This window comes from Ambystoma mexicanum, chromosome 14, assembly GCF_040938575.1.
Source record: "Ambystoma mexicanum isolate Mex_15411 chromosome 14, UKY_AmexF1_1, whole genome shotgun sequence".
NCBI lineage: Eukaryota > Metazoa > Chordata > Amphibia > Caudata > Ambystomatidae > Ambystoma > Ambystoma mexicanum.
This window is the reverse complement of record NC_090940.1, coordinates 202,652,911-202,673,292: the sequence shown is the minus strand read 5'-3', so window position 1 is coordinate 202,673,292 and position 20,382 is coordinate 202,652,911. Positions and strand designations below refer to the sequence as shown.

Here is a 20,382-nt window from a genome sequence, read left to right as displayed (position 1 = left end):
GGTCCAAAACTGTCAAATGTACAGTAACTGGGCACACGCTTTTCCACCCGCTGTTACTTTTTGGGTATCCCTGCATTGGTTCATCTTCATAACAGAACAGAGTTTCATTACATGTGTGAGCAAGTGCCTTCTGTTCAGGCAACGAGATTTTTTCCATTCTCAACTCATTTTTCCTTACCCTTCTCATGTGCAGCATCTGCAATGTTTCCTGTGTCCCTTATAATTTTGCATCCGCTGTCACCCACACAGGAGCTTCAGTCGCATCCACATTTTCCACATTGACTGGATTGGTGCAGTATTAATGACATATTTGAGTTTTGTTCTGAACTGCTCACTATCTTTTGTCCCCATGTCAGCCAATGTTCATTTACACTAAAAGCTATAAAAGGATTTATTTTAACCACCAGCTTTTAGTTCAGGCCATGGTTGTTTCCTGTTTTGATAAAGGAAAACTAGGTGCTGGTTCGTCTTCCTTTAAATGACTCTTGCTTCCCTGGTGACTGTCCCTCAGGCGGAAGCCAGGCTGGTGTTAGGGGACAGACTATTTGACCATATGACGTTCCACTGTCTGCCCTTGAGGCAATGATAGGGATAAATGTTTCCCTTCAACCCCATAAGCCGGTACACGGCCAGACTTAAGGCTACCTGGCAGATACATAAGTCATCTCGAGGTGCTCTAGAGGACCGAGAATCTGGGATGCTTTCCTATTAGATGTACCCTGTTTTTGTCAATCCTCTTAACTGGAAACCCTTTCTCAGGTTTCACTGTTCTATTTTGGAATTATCTTGTTTTAATTTATTTACGAGCATTTCATTAAGCTTGAACCTCATTGGATGCTGTACAATAAATGAAACACGTATACCAATGCTAAATGAGAGAAAGTACAAATCAAATTGCATATATTCCAAACCAGAAATGATTTAACCAATAGCTCTGCTGAGTTGGGGAGCATTAGTACCTGCTAATGACCCAAGTTACTGTCTCAGGTTTCCCCCCTTCTCACCTATCTATGTTTCCTGATGTCCTCTTTAGGTGGAGTCTTCTTTCGTATGGTTCGGGACTTAAATAAGCCCGCTTGGCCGTCCTCGGCTTCCAGATTACGTTCAGCTTCAATATCCAGTATCACAGGAAACTCCGGGAATATTCAAGAAGGAGTAGGGGGGCAAGTGGAAGCGACGTAGGGATTCCGGGAAGTTAGGAAAGAGGGAAGAAGTCGGGAGAAGGAAATCCAGGGGCCATGGGATAGCAAGTAGCACTAGAGAAGGTTCGGAGCACACGTTCGATCACAGCTAGTAGCAGCGTTGAGACGTGCGGGGCTGCGGGGGTGTGGCTTCTTTATAGAGGACGCTGCGTAGAACGTGAAGACTGGCGAGCGGCGTTCTGAACTTGCCGCCATGTTGGTAGTATTATGGAGTGCAAGGCCGACGTGTCAGGGACCAGGAGGCCCAGAAGGGGTGAGTTTGATGGTTCATGACAGTTACAGGGCCTGACAGCATTAAAAGGCCATAAAGCTGATCATGAAGGGGAGTTATACACTGATGAACACAAAGTTTTGGTTTTCTCAGTCAGACATCTTATTAAATAGAAATGGGTTGCAAAACCGCCTTTCTAGCCCTATTCTAAAGAGGAATTTCCCTACCTAGGAAACTTAAACTAAAGATCTGTCTGTGTCAAGTAGTCAGTAACTTAAAAAGCTGTCCTTGTGTCTGAAACATTCTAAGCTGACCCTCACACTAGTAATAAAACAGCAAAGAGTGCAAGGAAATGACTGACTTGATGTTAGCAAAAAGTGTTCACAACCAAAAATATAAGGATTACTCCAACTAAAAGTGTTTCCCCAGGAAAGTCCCTTAGATCTGGAGAGTGGTTCCCTTCCCCTGGATGTTAAGGGTGGATGGAAACATGAGTTGCTTTATCCAACAGTTTCTTTGTGTAATCCTACTGGACTCACACAGTTCTTGTTCAAACAATACATTCCAGAACAGTATTTCTTTAGTTTCTGTGGCAGATTGCCTGGCATACTGCCCTGCCAGGAATCCTCCTATGGGTTTTTCAGATCTCCTGGTATACTCCCCTGCAAGGTGTCTTCCCACAATGTCAATTGCCTGGTGTACTTGCCTGCCAGGACTTCTTATTTGTTTCACTGTTCTTTTCACTAGACCACATGCGAGAAACCTGATGGTGTTCTCCCAAGTAGACCTCGGGAAACCGTTATTCCGGTGGCGAGGGGAGGGCTGGCTCTCTCAGATCCCAATACTGGGGGTGGACGAGTGAAGGAGGATCACCTGGGTAAGGGGAGCCAGGGTTATGCTCAGGGGAATGCCCCAGGTGAGATGCAGTATTATGCTGGGGAAGATGGAGAGGAGGCTGATATACTAGGGGCTATAATATGTTTATCAACCTTCCTCCAGGGTCGTCTATCGTACCCAAGACTTACATCCCCTCCGTATGTAACAAATCCCATAGAATCCCACACCCAGTGGTATGCAAAAACCATCTCTCTTGGAATCCCTGCTTTCCAGTGCCCTATCCGAATTCTTCCGGTCACTATTTCCCGCACGTCCCTTCAGTTCAGACAAAAATACTACGATTCCCAAAATCTCCTTTGTTCATTTCTTGATCCCAGCTATTCCCCCATTTACCCCGCAAATCCCACCAATCCCGTCTTTCTGATTATCATTTTCAAAATCCCAATATACTGTGACAGAATACTCTCATTGCTATAATCCCCTATGTTCCGTTCTACAACCCAGTCATTTATGTCCAATTTACAAACCCTATCCATTCCATTCCATTCTTTTCAGTCTACCAATCAACCCCCTTCTTACAATAGTACTGTTTCTCCATTGTATCCCGTAGGACAATTTGGCATGAACAATGTTTTACAGAATTTTAATGACGCTGCTTACCTGACATGTCTCAACACAAAGGTCAAGCAAAGTCAGGCAAAGTTAGGCAAAGTCAGGCAATTATTCTAATCACCCACACCGGACGCCCCTTCCTTTTCCCCACAGGGATAAAAGGTGGAGCAGGAGAGTGCAGTATAAGCAAGGCGAGTACAGCAGACAGCACGATGAGAAAGCTACCACGCAGCGTTCAAACGAAGGAGAAAGGTGGCAGGAATTGAGTGGGTGGAGAGGAAAGAAGTAACCTTGCCCTTTTCATCCCAGGCCCGCGGGACCTTCAAGAAAGAGAGCATAAGACCACAAACAAAAGCACAAGTGTCCTGCAGCAGATGTCAATGGTACACGGGGCAATCCTATGTCGATAAGCCGGAGCGATGGAAGCTCCTGTGTCCGTGATACCGGCCTCGACACCAGGAAAACCGTAAGACAAGCAGTGCAACACAGCCGGTGAGTCGAGGAGAGAATCGATAAGCATCGGGCTGTGTTGAGTGAAACATGCCAAGTGGCAAGTTTGAACCAAGGTTAATGAACTGGGTAATGAACTGAATCAGACATTAAGGGGAGACCAGCTACAGAAGGAAAGCGGCACCATGTGGGTGCTAACTCAAGAGACTCTGGTCGAGCCCCATATGAGAGAAAGTACAAGTACCAGAAGGCCATAGGAGGGCCAGCGAAATACGTCAGTCATCATACAGAGGGTCAAGCAAAATCCCATTACAATCGAAAGACTTTGATCTACAAGCACTGTGAAAGAAAGGGAAGTGAATCACAACGATATTGGACAAATGTTAATTTGAAGCAAGAGGGGTCCGAGCCTGACCGAGGGAGATCCACGGGTGAAGCTATCATCCAAAGTTGTTTGATATGCAAAGAAACACTATTGAGAAAGAGGGAGCTATCACCCAAGGATTAGCAGTCAAGAAAGATCTGAGCCCAGCGGAGGGGGATCCAGGGGGAAATCATCACCCAAGTACTGACAGTCAAGTGGGGTCCGAGCCCGACCGAGAGAGATCCAGGGCCGAAGCTCTCATCCAAACCTTATGTGGAAAATGATACGTGAAGGGTCAGCCCAGAAGAGGAGGACCTAGGGGTGAACCGTTATCACCCTAACAAACTTTCATTTGTTAAAGTAACTATTGTTTTGTTGTTTAAACACATCAGGCTTGAAGTCAAGAGACGTTCAAAGGAAACGAGACTTGGCCATCGACAGCCCTGGAACTGTTGTCTCGTGCTGTAGAAGCCGAGACCATACTGTGCTACAAGCTCCAACCTTACCCTGTGCTCAAACCGTGGCGAAGGGAGACCCAGGCTACCGCCTCCTGACTTATCATTTGAGAACACTTCTTTCTTTTCCTGATAACTTAACCCCACACCCTTTGTATTTAGCTTAAGGAATTGGCAATAGGTTTTCTTGGTATAGGCCCTTTTATTTTGACTGTACGCCACTAGGAGTGCCTTATTTTCATTTGATGGGTGTCACCAGTCCTCATCTTAGATTTAGGTTTAGATTAGCCATTTTCCCAACCTGCATACTACTTTCATTGTTCAATAAACACCCTTGAACTGTGATCACTTGTGTACGTCATACTTATTGTCACCATGAGTTTCTCACACACAGTAGCATACACCAGGAAATTCTTGGTATATTTGCCTACGGCAACACTTGCTTCGCCTTTCCCCCAGACTGGCATCTCATGCCTCTCTAGCTGTTTGGGGTTTGTTCCTGTACTTTGTCTTGTCTTATCCAAAAAAGGGTAACCCCTACTCTGTCTCGGACCAGGGAATATAACCTGAAAACACACAAAGATGTCCAGACAGGAAAGAGATTTACAACTGGAAATGAATTCCTATTATTTACTCAATGTCGGTGAAGTGGTATATCTCTCACTCAAATTGTACAAATCAAAATCTCACACAAGAAGAATACCATATTTCTAAATGTATTATTAATAATCACCTTTACCATGACGAGAAGCAATTTATTATGCATTGATTCATACACACATACAGCATCTAATAATACATTTTAGACATACAAGAAAGAATTATATGTGGTGCGTGCAGAGCACAAATGTCATTAATAGTGCAGTATTCAATAATGCAGCTATGCTCAAACAACACACATCAAGGTCCACATACACATATATCAGAATCAGAAGAAAAAAAAACAATTAGCAAAATTACTTTTCTCATTACACTTATTAATGATCAATGACACAGGTGGTCGAGATCCTGTGCAGAGACCAAGATCTGGAAGGTAGTAGAACATGAGTAAAGCAGTACCTCTCTATATAACTAAACAACACAAATTCTATAGCACTTCCAGTGTTGCCTTGTGGACTATTTCGTGGGCTCAGAGGTACATTGAAATATTCTTCTTATTGGGTATTGAATTTGTATTGGGTTTTGTCTGCGTGCAAGCCACTTTTGGGTTTTGTCCGTATTAGCAATCTCATAGCATTCAGTCACTCGGTTGCATGCATGTCGTTACGCCCAAGGGTCTCCAATGACTTTGGACAGACTCACTGGTCGTTCACAGCGTCACAGACTCTTGGTGTGCCTCTGCGATGAAGCTTCCTCACTGGGTTGGCTCCTTACACAGAGCGCACCTTCCCCCAGCCTTTCCTCCTGCTCTGTGAGCACTTGCTGGCTTTCCTCAGTGGCCTGAGCCGCAGAACGCTGCCTCTCGCCACGACCGTACCTCCAGGAGCTCTGCTGCAGCTCCCAGTTCTTCCACAGTCCTTCAGGTGTGCCTGCTGTGCCTCTCCTCCCTTCTTGCCACGTCTGTATGCGTGGCTCCCGTTCGCAAGCCACTGCATGGATTTGCATGTCTTGTTTTGCACTGCTTTCTCCTGCACTTTCGTTTCCATTAGTGCGCGTGCCATTTTTTAATGTCCTATGCACGTTAGGTCCAGTAAAACAACCAGCCTGCATGTTAGACTTCCGGCTTCTCTTGGTTTGCATAAATTCCTTCTTCCTCCCCCTCCTCGTCTCAGTACCTGAGGGTTTATTGGAGTTTAAGTCCATAGATGATGTTGGATTTCTTGGATGCTGTTGTTCAAAAGTCTCACATAAAGACACATCAAAAACAGAAGTTATGTATGAGGCATGCGTGTATGAGTCCTAGATGGGGGCTTAACTAGAGTGATATGGAGAAAAGGTTTTCACTATGGTGGGGGGGGGGGGACTGTTAGGTGACAATAAGCCATTAAGGACTCTAGTATTATAAGGTCTTCATCAAGGGAAGGGGGTATACCACATCTTGTCCAATGGAGTCACCACCTCCCCCCGGTAGTTGTCTCCTCCCATGTGATCCTTCCTCATATAGCTGTTCCCAGGGTCAGGATCAGGTAGCAGCTGCTGTCCCCTGGCCACATGGGAGGTGGTCACTGCTGAGAAATCAGTGATGACTCAATTGGAGTCATCACAACACCCTGGCAGGGTGTCCCAGTGCCAATAGTTTTTTTTTATAAAGTTGTGAAACAGCACCTGGCCATTTCAAACATTTTTAAAAAACTGCAGGAGTAAATGACAGTCATAGAAAAAGAAAGAGGGGCGGGGCGACTCATAGTCCCTTTTCCCTTCACAATATGGCCACATGTGCGGGAGGAAGAAGCAGATCAGCAGGGTGTGTGACGAGCACGAAGGAAGGTAACTAGATGCATGTGGAGGGGTGGTGTGGGAGTGGTTGATTGGGATGGGGGAGTGATGCAAGTCTCTAGGACGCCTTAGCCCAGGAAGGCAAGACAACAGTGTCCTGCTGCTCACGGGGCTCTGAAGGCATGGAACACCATCAAGTAATCCCTTAATTCTAAGCTCCCTGACTGGCTGGAGGACTGTTGCACATTCCTTTCCAGGGGCTAATTAAAAAGAAATATATTTAGGAAAGAGAAAGAACTTTAAATCTATATGAAAGACAAGAAGGGGAGGAGCTAAAAGTAAAGAAACAGGAAGGGAATTCCAAAGGATTACACAAGAGAATGCTTGATTTGTAATAGATTATCTCCAGAGACAGGTATCCTGCCAGGCTAACAGTTTTCTGAGTCACTCGAAGATCACAAACCATAGACAATTTCAATGAAGATGTCTTGCATCTGCATAGGAACCGCTGAGTTCATCAATCCCTTAAGAAATAGTTTTGGGCCCAGACCTTTAATTTATTTATTTGAATGTATAAAGCGCACAACTGCCCTCAGGCATCGCAGCGCTGTTACAGAAAGCTTACTTGGTTACATAAGTGCTAGCAAAAACAAACATACATACATACATGTTGCCTAACCCCATGTTACAGGGCGGCTAGCTTAGTTGCATAAATGCTTGCAAAGACATACAGATTGCCAACCCCATGTTGCAAGGTGGCAGCAGCATACAAATTAATAAAGTCAATTCAGGTGGTAGAGTCATGCTGCCCACCCCATGCTGCAAGGTGGCACCATACAAATGCATAAAGTCAATTCAGGTGGCAGAGACATGCTGCCCACCCCATGTTGCAGTGTGGCAGCAGCATAAAAATGCATAAGGTCGATTTCGGTGGTGGTAGAAACTTGGTGGGTGGGGGTGCGGGCACACAGCATAGCAGGCGACCATGGGGGGGGGCGAGGGCACAGAGTATACAGGCGACCAAGGGGTTCGTTGGGGGGCACACAGACGACCATAGGGGGTCTGGGAGAGCACACACAATACACAGGCAACCAAGGGGGTCGGTGGGGGGCACACAGGCAACCATAGGGGGGGGTGGGGCACACAATACACAGGCGACCAAGGGGTTGGGTGGGGGCACACAGGTGACCATAGGGGGTTGGGTGGGGGCACACAGGTGACCAGAGGGGTGCGGGTGGGGATCACACAGGAGACCATAAGGGGGGGGATCGGTGGGGGGAGGGGGAGGCACGCAGGCAACCATAGGGGTTGGGTGGGGGAATGGGTGGGGGTGCACAGGCGACCAAGGGGGTTCGTGGGGGGCACACAGGCTGCCATAGGGGGGGTAGGTGGGGGGCAAACAGGTGACCAAAGGGGGGTGGGTGGGGGTACACAGGTGATCAAGGGGGTGGTTAGGGGGCACACAGGCGACCATGGGGGGGGTCGGTGGGGGCACACAGGCGTCCATAGGAAGTTTGTAGGGGGGCACACAGGCAACCACAGAGGGGTGGGTGGGGGACACAGGCGACCAAGGCGTACCTGTAGCGTACAGGTAGCCGGCAGGGGCCTTGGAGGGAGGGCTGGTTTTGTTGGTTGAAATCGGTGATTGGAACGTTGGGGCACTCTTGTTTTTTTTAAGTTTTATGGTCTCATTTTTATTAACGATTTTCTTGGTACAGAGCACTACGTCCTTGCGCCTGTCTCAACGTGCCCTCTAACTTGTAAGTCCCTTTTCAACCGTTTCTTTTCACAATCACCTCCTCCGCGTGACTGCTTTTCCAAAGTCATGTCTCCAGCCCTCCCTAATTCTCCCTTGATCGTCTTTTTTCATCTTCACCCATATTCTTAAAATGGCTATAAGGCAGTACCGAGCGCCATACTAGAAAGTTACTTGCATACATCCCATGCGACCCATGATCCTCTAAATTACCAGAGGAAGTTTTCTTTGTTTGGTGGATGAGGCAAGATCTCAGCCCCTGATGTTAAAACAAATCCCATACTGGCATGACAGAAAGGGGAGACCCTCAATCATGAAAAGAGCCATGGAAGGACAGCAGTCTTTCATAACAAGCAGTACATTGCAGGGAATATCAGGGATCTGCAGCCTTGGACTCGCCAGATGTTTTGCACTGCCACTCCCATGATCCCTCTCCATGGACTATGCTGGCTAGGGCTGATGGGAGTTGTAGTGCAGAACACCTAGACAGCCAATGGTTGAAGACTCCCGAATTCGTCATGATAAATGGCTTTGGTGACCTCGTTCTAAATTTGTTTTTGGAGGGGAGAGCAAGCGCAGATTTAACCCCTATGTCCTGTGTAAATAGGCGACCTCTTTTCCATCACGACCGCGACCAAAACATGCCCATTGGCACTGCGACAAGAAAAGACAAGATACAAAAGGAATGCATTTAGTTGTGCAAACATTTAAAACAAGAATTTAAAACAGCAATAGGTAAAATACAAGTTACACTGTTTTTCTGTTAGAATATAGTATTTTTTAGTTTATTCTAGATACATTCAGCATGCTTCTTCGCCCGTGTTTACTGTGGCGCAATACGTGTTTAACTTACCCGTCTGAATACACATAGTAAGCAGGAGGTATACGGAGTAAGAGGCAAGGCTGGCCACAATCAACAAGAGGACACTAAAAACGAAAAGACGAAGGACACGTGAGATTAGGAAGACGTGCAGGTCATCACGAGGCAACCGTGAGTCACGCCACTTCAGTTCTGCAATTTGTATAAGGCACGTGAGGAGACATCACTGCTTGACATTCAAAGATTCTCCTCAAACTCGTCCAAAATTAAAAGCGAAAGACATCAGGCCTCCTCCTTTTAAACAGCTGAGCAGGTGGATGTGTTTGTCCTAGCAAGACAACTATCTAATGTGACACTCCTCAACAAAACATAATTCCCCCAAAAAGATAATAACGAGGGTACACCTTATTGTTTCTACCCTATTTTACGTCAATTATTTCACACTTTTTCCCGTGTGGAATCCCAACTGTATGTGGAAACTAAGGAAGGCGTCGCTTTAAGTAGCGGACAAATACAACTTAATTCTTTTAAAGGTTTAGAAAAGGGCAGGTAAGAAGGTGGAAAGGGGGTATTTGGAAAGGGGGAGGGGGAGCAGCTGCCGACAGTGCGGGAATAGGGAACCCCTGGCAGCAGGACGGGTACTGGCGCAGGAGGCAGGAAAGGAATGTCCCGATTACTTACAGGTAATCTTCATTACTCCGAGTCCGGATCTTCCTCGTGACAGTCCTTACCTCATTGAAGGACTGTGCCAAGGAAGCCGGACGGTCGGGGAATGCATGTTTAGAGCCAGGAGTGATGCAAGCTAGCGTTCCGAGCCTATTGGTTGGCCGATAGCACTCACCCAGGTGCTACTTTACAATATGACATTACAATGAACAGCTGCCGCAAAATCTGCATGATGTCCAACAAGAAATGAATGCATTATATATACAAAATGAGACCTTTTAAACAGTCTTTCTCAAATGTAGTTCTTTTTGATCCAGACAGACACTTCAGAATGTTATGTTACTTGGCATTTATATAGCGCCTTATGAATCATTGGTATGACCTAAAAGCGCTGGTCGGTTGAACGCCCTTGGGAACCGCAGGGGGGGGGGGGGAGAAGAGAGAGAGAGAGAGAGAGAGAGAGAGAGAGATAGAGAGAGAGAGATAGAGAGAGAGAGAGAGAGAGAGAGAGAGAGAGAGAGAGAGAGAGAGAGAGAGAGAGAGAGAGAGAGCGCATGGGTGCACCGGATATGTGTGCAGCTGGTGTGGTTGTTGCATGATAGCTGCTTCTTAGCAGTAGGTGTGGTGCTGAGGAGATCAGTTCGATGTTTTCAGTCTGGAGGGTGGAGTTCTGGCTGCGTTAGGCCTGAGGAGACGCCTAAGCTAGTGGTATGTGCTCAGCTAGCTGTGTTTTATTAGGATGATGGGGAGATTGTGCGGTCATGTTAGTATGAGAATAGCTATACTGAATGTGTCATAGTATAGCTGTGTTCTAGTTGAATGCTGGTGTATAGGATAGAGTAAGCGTAGTAGTGTGATATGGTGGTTATCAGTAAAGCGCCTGCGACCAAGCACGAGAGCAGGACAGGGGGCGTACCTAGCGGCATACATATATACAGGGACATACGGCATACAGGATGGATAGGGTAAACAAGTGATACAGCTACAAAGCATATACATAGCATAAATATCAGATATAGGGATATATCGAGGTATATCCATTCCATCCACTCTGTTCTTTCCATCCGCTCTGTTCACTCTATCCTTTCCTTCCACTCCATTTGTTCCAGCCGTTCCATTCACTTCATTCACTCCATCCGCTCCATCTACTCCATCCTTCCCATCCACTCCATCTTTTCTATCCACTCCACCTTTTCTATCCGCTCCACCTTTTCCATCAACTCCACCCTTTCCACCCACTCGATCCTTCCTGTCACTCCATTCATCCTATCCATTCAATCCACTTCATCCATTCCATCCGTTCCACCCACTCCATCATTTCCATCCGTTCTATCATTTCCATCCGTTCTATCATTTCCATCCGTTCTATCAATTCCATCCGTTCTATCAATTCCATCCGTTCTATCAATTCCATCCGTTCTATCAATTCCATCCGTTCTATCAATTCCATCCGTTCTATCAATTCCATCCTCTTCCATCGTTTCCATCATTTCCATCCTTTCCCTTCTTTTTCCATCCACTCAATCATTCGTCCTCTCTACCTTTTCCATACACTCCAATCCGCTCCATTCATCCGTTCCATCCGCTTCATCTGTTCCATCCGCTTCATCCGATTAAATCCGCTTTATCCGTTTCCATTTGCTTCATCCGATCTATTCACTTCATCAGTTCCATCCACTTCTAAACTAAAAAGGAATAATGAAGGAGAGGAGCTTCCATAAAAGACTTGAAACTCTTGTGAGCCTTCCAAACACTACAGAATTGCTGGCTTTATTGAATGGAGTTGCAATATGCAGTCTTGTAAAGTTGGGATCGAGTGCCTGCGAGGAATTGGGCACAGACCACTGTAGCATTGCCGGCATGCAGTAGGACTGGTGCATAGTGCAAATAATAAATACAATGCCAATGCACACGGGCTATATAATTACATCAGAGCTAAATATATTTTTTAAAAATTTGTATTTATTTATTTGGCTGAAATACAACCTTTCAAATATCTTGTACAAAATTAATTTACCAATGAATAAAATTACATATGAAATTTAAACTAACAGAGAAAAAAAATCTATAGACTTACAGACAATTTCATTTTGGAAAAATAACAGACACAAATTTAACCAAGGCAATATGCATCGATGTTCGGTCACTGTTAATTAATTGCCCCCATATTTCATCATCTGAGCGAAAGCAATAGAGCTGTAATAGATCTTTAAAGTATCTTTGCCGTCAAATATTCAACATGGGGCAGCTCACCACTATATGAGTTAAGGACTCGATTTGCTCATAATTCTTACAAAAGCGACACCACTTTTGCCTTTTAGGTACAATGCCACGTCTGGCCAGAATTTCATTTGTTAGGTATAGGTTTAACCGTATTCTCAACATTTGAGCTTTGATGTAACTAAAAGGGCATTTTTGCAATTATTTTTCCATTACTCCAAGTTTTTTTGGTCGAAAAATTAGAGTAGAGTAGTCGACAAACTTTTCACACATGTTTTGTGCGTCAATCCAATCTTGGTGGTATAATGCTACCTTGGCTTTCGTTGGATTAAGAATTAGCAGTTGCAAAGATATATTGGCATCAGTTAGTGCATTTAAAACACATTTATACCACATATTGCGAAACTTGTCGACTGATGTTAACAAATAGTGAGCTATGGTATTTAATACATTTTTCTCAGAGGCACCCACTAGACATTTTCTGAAAAAACTGCACATTTTCCAAATAACTTGACAATAAATTGAGGTTGCACCCAATTCATCTCACAAAAGAGGTGTAGGTGTGCATCTTGGAAGTTTGAAAACAGATTTCCAGAAATTACCTTTGTAACGGTCCCAATACTTTCTCGTTTTTGGTATTTGAGATTCTGAACCATACGACACTGTTGGCATCACTTTTTGTTTGAAGAACAGCATTACATGATTAGAGGTGAACTTTCCATATTTACGCATTAGAATGGATGCCTGAGAAGTCAAAGTTCGAATTTTAGGATCTAAAGTCACTGATTTCAAAGAATTTCCAAGACTGCCTGAAAAAATGAGACCTAAGTATTTGTAACTGTCTACAACACTAAGATTTTGCTTGCCCAAAGACCATTGTAGATTTCTTGTACGTTTGATACTTTTTTACTCTGACAGATAACACTGAAAAGAACCAAGTGGTTAATTATCAAGTTGTTTGCAACAGTGTAGTTCTCTAAACAGTTAAGCATGTTCTGCAGACCTCTTGGTGTCTTTGAAACAGGCACCAAGTCGGCGTACAAGAGCCACATTATTTTTTGCGTTCCCAATTTTGGAGCATTGCTTTCAATGTCACTAAATGCATTTCCTAAATCTAGGATGAATAGATAAGTGTTGAGGCCAAGATGCAACCCTGCTTGACGCCTCTTTCCGATTTAACACATGAGGATAGAAGCCCTTCCATTGAAAGCCTGATTTGGACGGTCGTGTTGGAATGAAGTTTCTCGATTATAGTTTGTAATGAATGAGGACAACCATACATGCTCAATTTAGCAAATAGCAATCGGCGATCAACCGAGCCAAATGCACAATGGAAGTCGACAAAAACCATGTAAAGATTATGATTTCGGTTGTTGTATTTTGCTTTCAACATGTTGAGTATTATGTTTGGTACTGTACCAAGACCAGTCACGAACCCTGTTTGGAATGGGTCTCGTATATTATAAGTGTTCATCCAGAGATTTAATTACTTCAACACTATTCATGTATAGATTTTCCCCAGGCGCATCAAGCAGAGCAATGGGCCTATAACTCTCAGGTTTTTCACGATTTCCTTTTTTCCATTTTTTAAAAAGAGGAACTATTATGGAGTGTTTTCCACGTAGAAGTGATTGTTTGCGAGCGATTAATTTGCTCGAAAATTGAGAACAAGTTGTTCATCCACAGTTCAGGATGTTGTTTGAAGATGTTATTTGACAGACCATCAGGCCCTGGAGGTCTCGATGCACTAATTGTTTTAATATAATACAGTATGTCTGATTTGTCAATGTTAAGATGAAATGGAATTGATTTTTTGTCAGTTATAACTACACCAGCAGTATCAGGTAGTGCGAAAGGTTTACCAAAATATTCTACCCAAGTAGATACTATGCCGACTTAAGGCATATTGTGGGTATGGGTATGGGTCTGGGCGACATCCAAGAATCAGTGAGCCCATATTTTGGTGATTAACCTTAGTTTGAGTCACCTCATTTAAGATCATTGATTTTTTGGTAGACAGTGTCGGAGGTGGTTTGCCACTTTCTTTAATAGGTTTTAATGGTAACAACGCTTGCAACATCCGGGCTATTTCTGCATCAAGACCTTCAGCTTGATTAGCAGATCTTGTTTGGTCACGGATGGCACTGTCTTGTGTATTGAGGGGTGTGCTAGGATTCATAGAATCTTCTTTACCAGAGGTGAGTTTTTTTTGATCTGGCTGATTTGTTTAAGGTAGTCAACAAAGTTTTAGATTTGGAGTGCTGGAAGTTATTTACTTTTTCAGCACTATTGTCCCACTCACACAAACTTGAAGAGGCCTTGCTATTGAAATCCAGCACCTTCAAGTCTCTTTGAACTGGTAATTTTGCCATATAAGCATCAACTTCTTTTCTGATCTCCCTGCGACGTGAATCATCTTGTTGAACATCATCACACTGCGATTCAGCGCTAGGCTTAGAATTAGAGGATTTAACAACCTTTTTTGATGGCATAGACTTGATGGAACTAGTATGAGAGTTGACCGCTTTTATTAGGTCATCTAGTAGTTCATGAGGTGCCACTGCTTTGTCTAATGATCTTATGGCGTTAAGCTTTAATTTACGCACTTGAGCCAACTGCATATATTTTTTAGAGACAGCCATAGATGCTATTTGCGAGGTGGTAACTGGCACTTTAAGAAGCTTTATAAACTGCTTAGAAGCAGCTGTCATCGTGTGGTTTGTTCCTTTAATATTTTTTTCTTTCTTTCTCATTTTACAAGATACTTCTTTTAGACTTCATTGCTTTTCTGCATGGTCAGCTTTAGAAAAAATAGTTTATACGGTTTTATTATTTGTTATTTTCATAGAGACCTCACTACCGTTCTCATCCAACACCACCGGCGCAGGCTGATCAACAATGATGTCAGAGAAGCAGGGTAGCACCGGAGTCCATAGTTTTGTAACTGCGTTCGGGCAATCAATAGGTGTTTTAACAGGTGAGGTGGCCATATCAACAACCCTCACCTTGTCCAATTCCTTACATTAATTTATTGGCACTACACTACTTGTCACCCGAGCTGCATCAAAATGTGCTTGCCAGGTTAAGATAGAATTGAGTTGGTTATTTTGCGTTTTCATTTTATCATTCAACGTATCAAATAATTTAACCAGTGTATTCATAGTTGTTTGCATGGCTTCAAAGGACATGACCACCAATTTGGACAAACCATCATTCTCCTGATGAATCTGAATATCATTTTGTCTGCGTGGGGTAGGAGCCAAAAAGAAGGAAATCACGGTTCGATTTCGGTGGGCGATTTCAGAAATGTTCGGTGAGAATGATAGTTTCTCCATCAGTGCATGATTAGAAAGTTCACTGCTTGAATCATCCAGGTCAATAGTCAAAGGAGCATCAGTGTGAGAGACAGATTGCCCACCCATGACGACATTTGTGTAAGCCGCCGATTCCCCTCTGAGCACAGTGCTATCAGACAGGGATATGTTACAAGCAGTGACCTCTATAACATCTTCATCATCATGGGAAGCCAAAGAAATCACTTTATCTGTCATTCTGTTTTTTGCTGGAGTACCTCCTGTTACTTCAATACCTATCAGAGGCTCATTAGGTTTGATAGGCACAGTAGGAGAATAAAAAGTTCCGATATCAGCAAGGTTACGATCAGAGTCATTGTTTCTGCCTCGCTTTCTGCCAACAGAGCTTGATCTGGGGGTCGAACAGTTCGGCGCTGCATTAATTGCAGTTCCCTCTGTGTTTATAACATTTTCTGTTTCAGGAGCAGCCCGCCATACAATTTGGGGCGGCAGCATATTAGTTCTTAAAGTATATAAATGCTGCATCGTTTCAATAGCACAAAGTGAGAAATCAACAGAGGGAGGGAGACAACCCAAGATCTTTTGGAGTTTAAAAAATAACAGCCAAGAACTAGGCTAATTCAACACTTGCCTCAACAACTTTACAAGATACACCAAAGCCCGAACCCGTGCCGCGCACCACGAACAGCAAACAGTACTTTGTTGTACTTCCGCGGTGCGCGCGCAGGCCCGGGGCTATTTGTACAACACGTCCTGGAGCTCGGGGGCAGAGCCACCAAAACCAAGAAGCCTAGATGTAAAAAAAGGGAGTGTTTAGGAGCAAGGCTAGTTATTGCGAGTGCGACTCAAAGCAAAGGCACACGAAACCAAGTCTTTCCGAGTCTTTCGTTACTTTTCTTAAAGCAATAGTAGCAAATCGGTGTGGCTGTGAAAGTGATCCTCCCAAGGCAATCTCGCCACTCGATCAGTGAAGCGAACACGTAGAAACACGTAGAAACTCCACCAAACACGATCCGTGATATGCGACAGCAAATAGTACTTCGTTGTACTTCCGCGGTGCTAAAATATTGGGGCAGGGTGAACATTATTGGTCAGGTAACGTAAAACTGCTTTAATAGCCATGGTGTGGCCACCATATTCCAGGTTACTTACGAAGCATATACGAGTGGTGCTCAAATAGTTCAGAATGCTGTTTGTTGGTGATATCAAGAAGCTGCTAGAAAACAGCCATGTGGGCTGTCCATATATAATGCTCCAAGTGCCACTTCCCACGGAAATGCTCAAATATTCTATGCTACCCTTAAATATGCCATAGTTCTTCTGAACGTGCCATCCAGTCGGGTTCATTGTGGCAGTTCCTCATTGCAGCACACAAGCCCCATGGCATGCAGAATTAAGCATTGCTGACAGGCACGTACACATCACCCCCGTCCAATAACGTGCCATGACCGGTCCACATTGTCCCAAGAAAATCTGCATGCAAGTTTCACATTGCCAACAGAAGAGTGGCATTGATGTTTCTACACGCTCATGGCAGAATTTGTCCCAATGAAGCAGACTGTCCTGCCGATGGACACTCCTCCTCCCTAAAATTGCCATGGCATTTTCATAAGGCCTCTTTAATGCTGCCATATCCCCAGGATCTGAGCAACATGGGCTCATTTGCATGACTTGCCTACTATAAAAGAGAGCAAAAACGTTAAGCCCAGTAGCTCATTTAAGGCTAGCAGTGCCGAGCGCCACCAACCTTGGTGATGAGCTGTCATTAAGCTCATCAATGAGACGTCTTTCGGTAACGCCTCTGGGTAAAGACAGTGTCTGGGCATGGCCCGGGGTTCCAAGCTATCGCAACCTTGCTCCAAGTCCAGTGCTGCTAAGGTACACTCTTTGGGGAGTAGGTTCGACTTTCAGGTAGGTGGGGGTCCTGGCAATTCAGCACATAACAAAAGGGACACTTTTTTCTCTTTCATCAGCCAAGGTGGATAAAGTCCCTTAAACTGTTGTCTATCAGACCCGGATCCTTTGTACGTCGGGCTCCACTCAGCCATGTGTCCTTCGGAAGAGAGGACACATGAAGCAGTTCAAATATGCAAGCATGGACAGGGAGACAGTCCTCAGGGCGTGAGGGTCAGTGAACAGTTCACAGGGCACAAGGAGAAGGTATCAGTCTCGGGGCAAGGATAGACTTCCCATGAGGAGTGGTTAAGGGCCTCATACTAGGTGGGCCCTGGATTGAGGAGGGAGTGGACCTCGGGTGAAGAACAGCCATTCTGCCTCAGGTGAAAGCATTGTGGGTGTTCCAAGCAGAATGAGACGGATGGCTAGCTCTATCATTACCGGACACGCCTCTGAAGAGGAGCTGCCAAGGGACAAGGGTTTAAAAACTCGCTGGGCCAATTCATGCCTTCATCCTTCCTAGGTAACACATCGAGTACCACAATTGTGGGTAATAATTGGAAATGATAGCACCTGCCCCCCAAAGTGCTCTGAAACCGTAACTTTTTGCTCCGTTGACCAACGACACAGTATCTCATGTACAATTAATTTATTTTGTTGGTGCTCTACAAAGCACAATATTACAAAAGGGAGCTTTCAAATCACAACCATGTTTCATCGCATAAGATCTTGACAATTATATTGTATGTTGCCAACACATGCAAAAGAACTTTGCCTTGGTCGTGTGGTTTCAAGTTAAATGCAGGTCTGGCTCCTTTGTTTTGGATTCTTAGGAGTGTCTGTGAAAGGTTGAGGGAGGCTGATGAGTAAAGATTTGACATAGTCCAGCCAGGACAGAATGATGGTTGTGATTAGAAGGTTCTCAATAGCGAGTATATAGATATGGGGTGATATTATTTTAAAAGATACTTGTTGCAGTTCATGCTTAACATTGTAACTTGGTTGGCCAGTAAGAGCTTGCCAATGAAAAGGTCTTGGAGTTTTCTAGATGATTTTTGGGGGTTTGGGTCAATCCTACATCTTTGGTCAAAAGGATTGGAACAGCTGTGAGAATTTGAGAGCCTAGAACGATAAATAGGTTCATAATGCAGTGGTTCCATAAACATATATTTAAAAATTAGGGTTTCCTGTTTTCAGGGTTTATGGTCTGAATTCTAGGTGTGTTTTTTTTTTAAGGAACTGTGCTCTTTTTCTGTGTTTCTCAATTTTTCCTCACCAAAAACAGATAAGAAGAGTTTTTAACAGCATTTACAAAAAAATCTGTTTTTCCTACATCTAGAACATGCACATTTCTTTTGAAGCATGAATATGGCAGGGTATAAATCGTTCTATTTGCTGCAGAAATATTACAGGGTAAAATAGAGAGAGCACTACAGTGGGAGGAGTGCAGAGGACAGGATATCGAGAGACAGAGAGAAAAGCAATGCCGGAGGAGAGATAAGCAAAAACAGTGGGAAAGAAAGAGGGGGCAAGCAAGAAATTGAGATGTTTACGTTGGAAAAGGGTGAGATAGACAGAAAGAGAGAAGAAACTGCTGGAATAGGGCTCAGTTTCTCGTCTTTCGCAATATAGTGAATTGCAGGCAAAGCAAGTACATTTTAAAGGGCAAAACATATCAACATTGAAAAACTACAGCCCACTTCGTTCACTTAACTCCTCCAGTTAATTCACACTGATATATAAGAAAATATACATAAACTGACGAGTGGTCTTCTGCAAGTGCTTCCAATTTTGTATTCCTGCAAGGTAGTCGTAGTTGCATTTACCCAGGACAAATGCATGATTATAAGTACCAGGCTGCAAAGTAAATAATCAATCGTCTCTCACACCTGACACAAGGCAACGGGAGATCTTGGGCACATGTTCTTCAAGTTTTACCTCTGTAATTTCACAATATAAAAAATACACCACAAAAGTAACTAAAATCAACATCTAATTGGTCGCAGCTCGATGTGAACTGGGGGTTAACTGTATGGTAGGTTTGGGGACCAACGTGAAAATGGCGCAATCCGAGTAGTATGGGCGGGCTTGCATGGATCTGACTACTGGAGAAGTGGCAGCCTTTAGCCACAAAGTAGCGGCACATTATCTGTGCAATTGCTAAAAACAAAGAAGTTGTACCAAGAATCCCAGGCCCCCTGCTCTAAAGCCCTCTCAATTACGGGGCATAGAAAATACACATATGCAGGTGTCTGTGTGCTGAGCAGCAGAGCAGCAAAGAAAACTGTATCTATTGGTTTACACTGAAAGTAAAACATTTCAAATTGGTGGGATTTTATCAGTGTCTTTCGGATTAAACGGAAAATCATAAAGTATAATGACAGTGTAACAGAGCAGATAACTGCTTACCTGAACCCGATTACTCCTGTGTTTGCCATAGCAAAGGCTAAGCCAAGAATTCCACTTCCCATAATGGCATTCATTAAATTCAAGACTGAAAATCCAAAAGAAGTGCCCGATGATCGATGCCTTGTTTCTCTCTGTGAAAAAAAAACATAGGACAAGAGTGCAAGATACAATGCCATTCGGTTTCTGTGTAATTTCAGTAATGAACAGATTAACATCATAAATATACAATACATTCTTGGGTAACTGGAAGAATATAGATGAATAGATAAATGTGGTGGTGTGTGTATATCAATAAGGGTGGCTACAATGTTTACAGGCAGAGCAGAATAGGTGGGTTCCACCTCCAATCCCGCTATACTGCTGAGCTGAATTCTGCTCAGATTTCTGCCAGTGGATAGTGGGGGACAAGGTGGGAAACGGATAATATTCCAATCAATCCGCATGGACGAAGCATTACGGCCACGTGACTGGATGGAACGCCAGGCCTTCTGGAACATCAGGGCAGGCAAAATGTTCTGTCCCTCCAGCTGACCCTTATTGGTTGAAATGCTTAGCCTTCATGATGGAATGCAACCTAATATGAGAGAATGATGGGAGCCAAGATCTCAATTCTGCACCAGAGACGGAAGGGCAGATTCTGCGCTCAGTCCTCCATTCCGATCTGTAATAGCTGAAAATGCCATCTTCATCCACCACCCATTCCATGTTATCCTAGCTGTGAGTGCTACACATGACAAAGATTATTTTCAGACTATTGCAGATAGATAAGACAGAAGCCGTGAAATGGTTAATGG

The 20,382-nt window shown here is 44.1% G+C and overlaps 1 protein-coding gene across 1 annotated transcript in view; it reads right to left on the bottom strand.

Moving 5' to 3' along the window:
- The window catches only part of SLC38A6 (solute carrier family 38 member 6), a 490,235-nt gene that overhangs the window by 464,772 nt on the left and 5,081 nt on the right, over window positions 1-20,382 (bottom strand). Inside the window, exons 2-3 of the mRNA XM_069638925.1 lie at window positions 19,589-19,719; window positions 9,117-9,190 (exon numbers count right to left, since the gene is read on the bottom strand). Coding sequence (XP_069495026.1) covers window positions 9,117-9,190; window positions 19,589-19,719 — 205 coding nt within the window. The remainder of the gene's footprint in view (window positions 1-9,116; window positions 9,191-19,588; window positions 19,720-20,382) is intronic.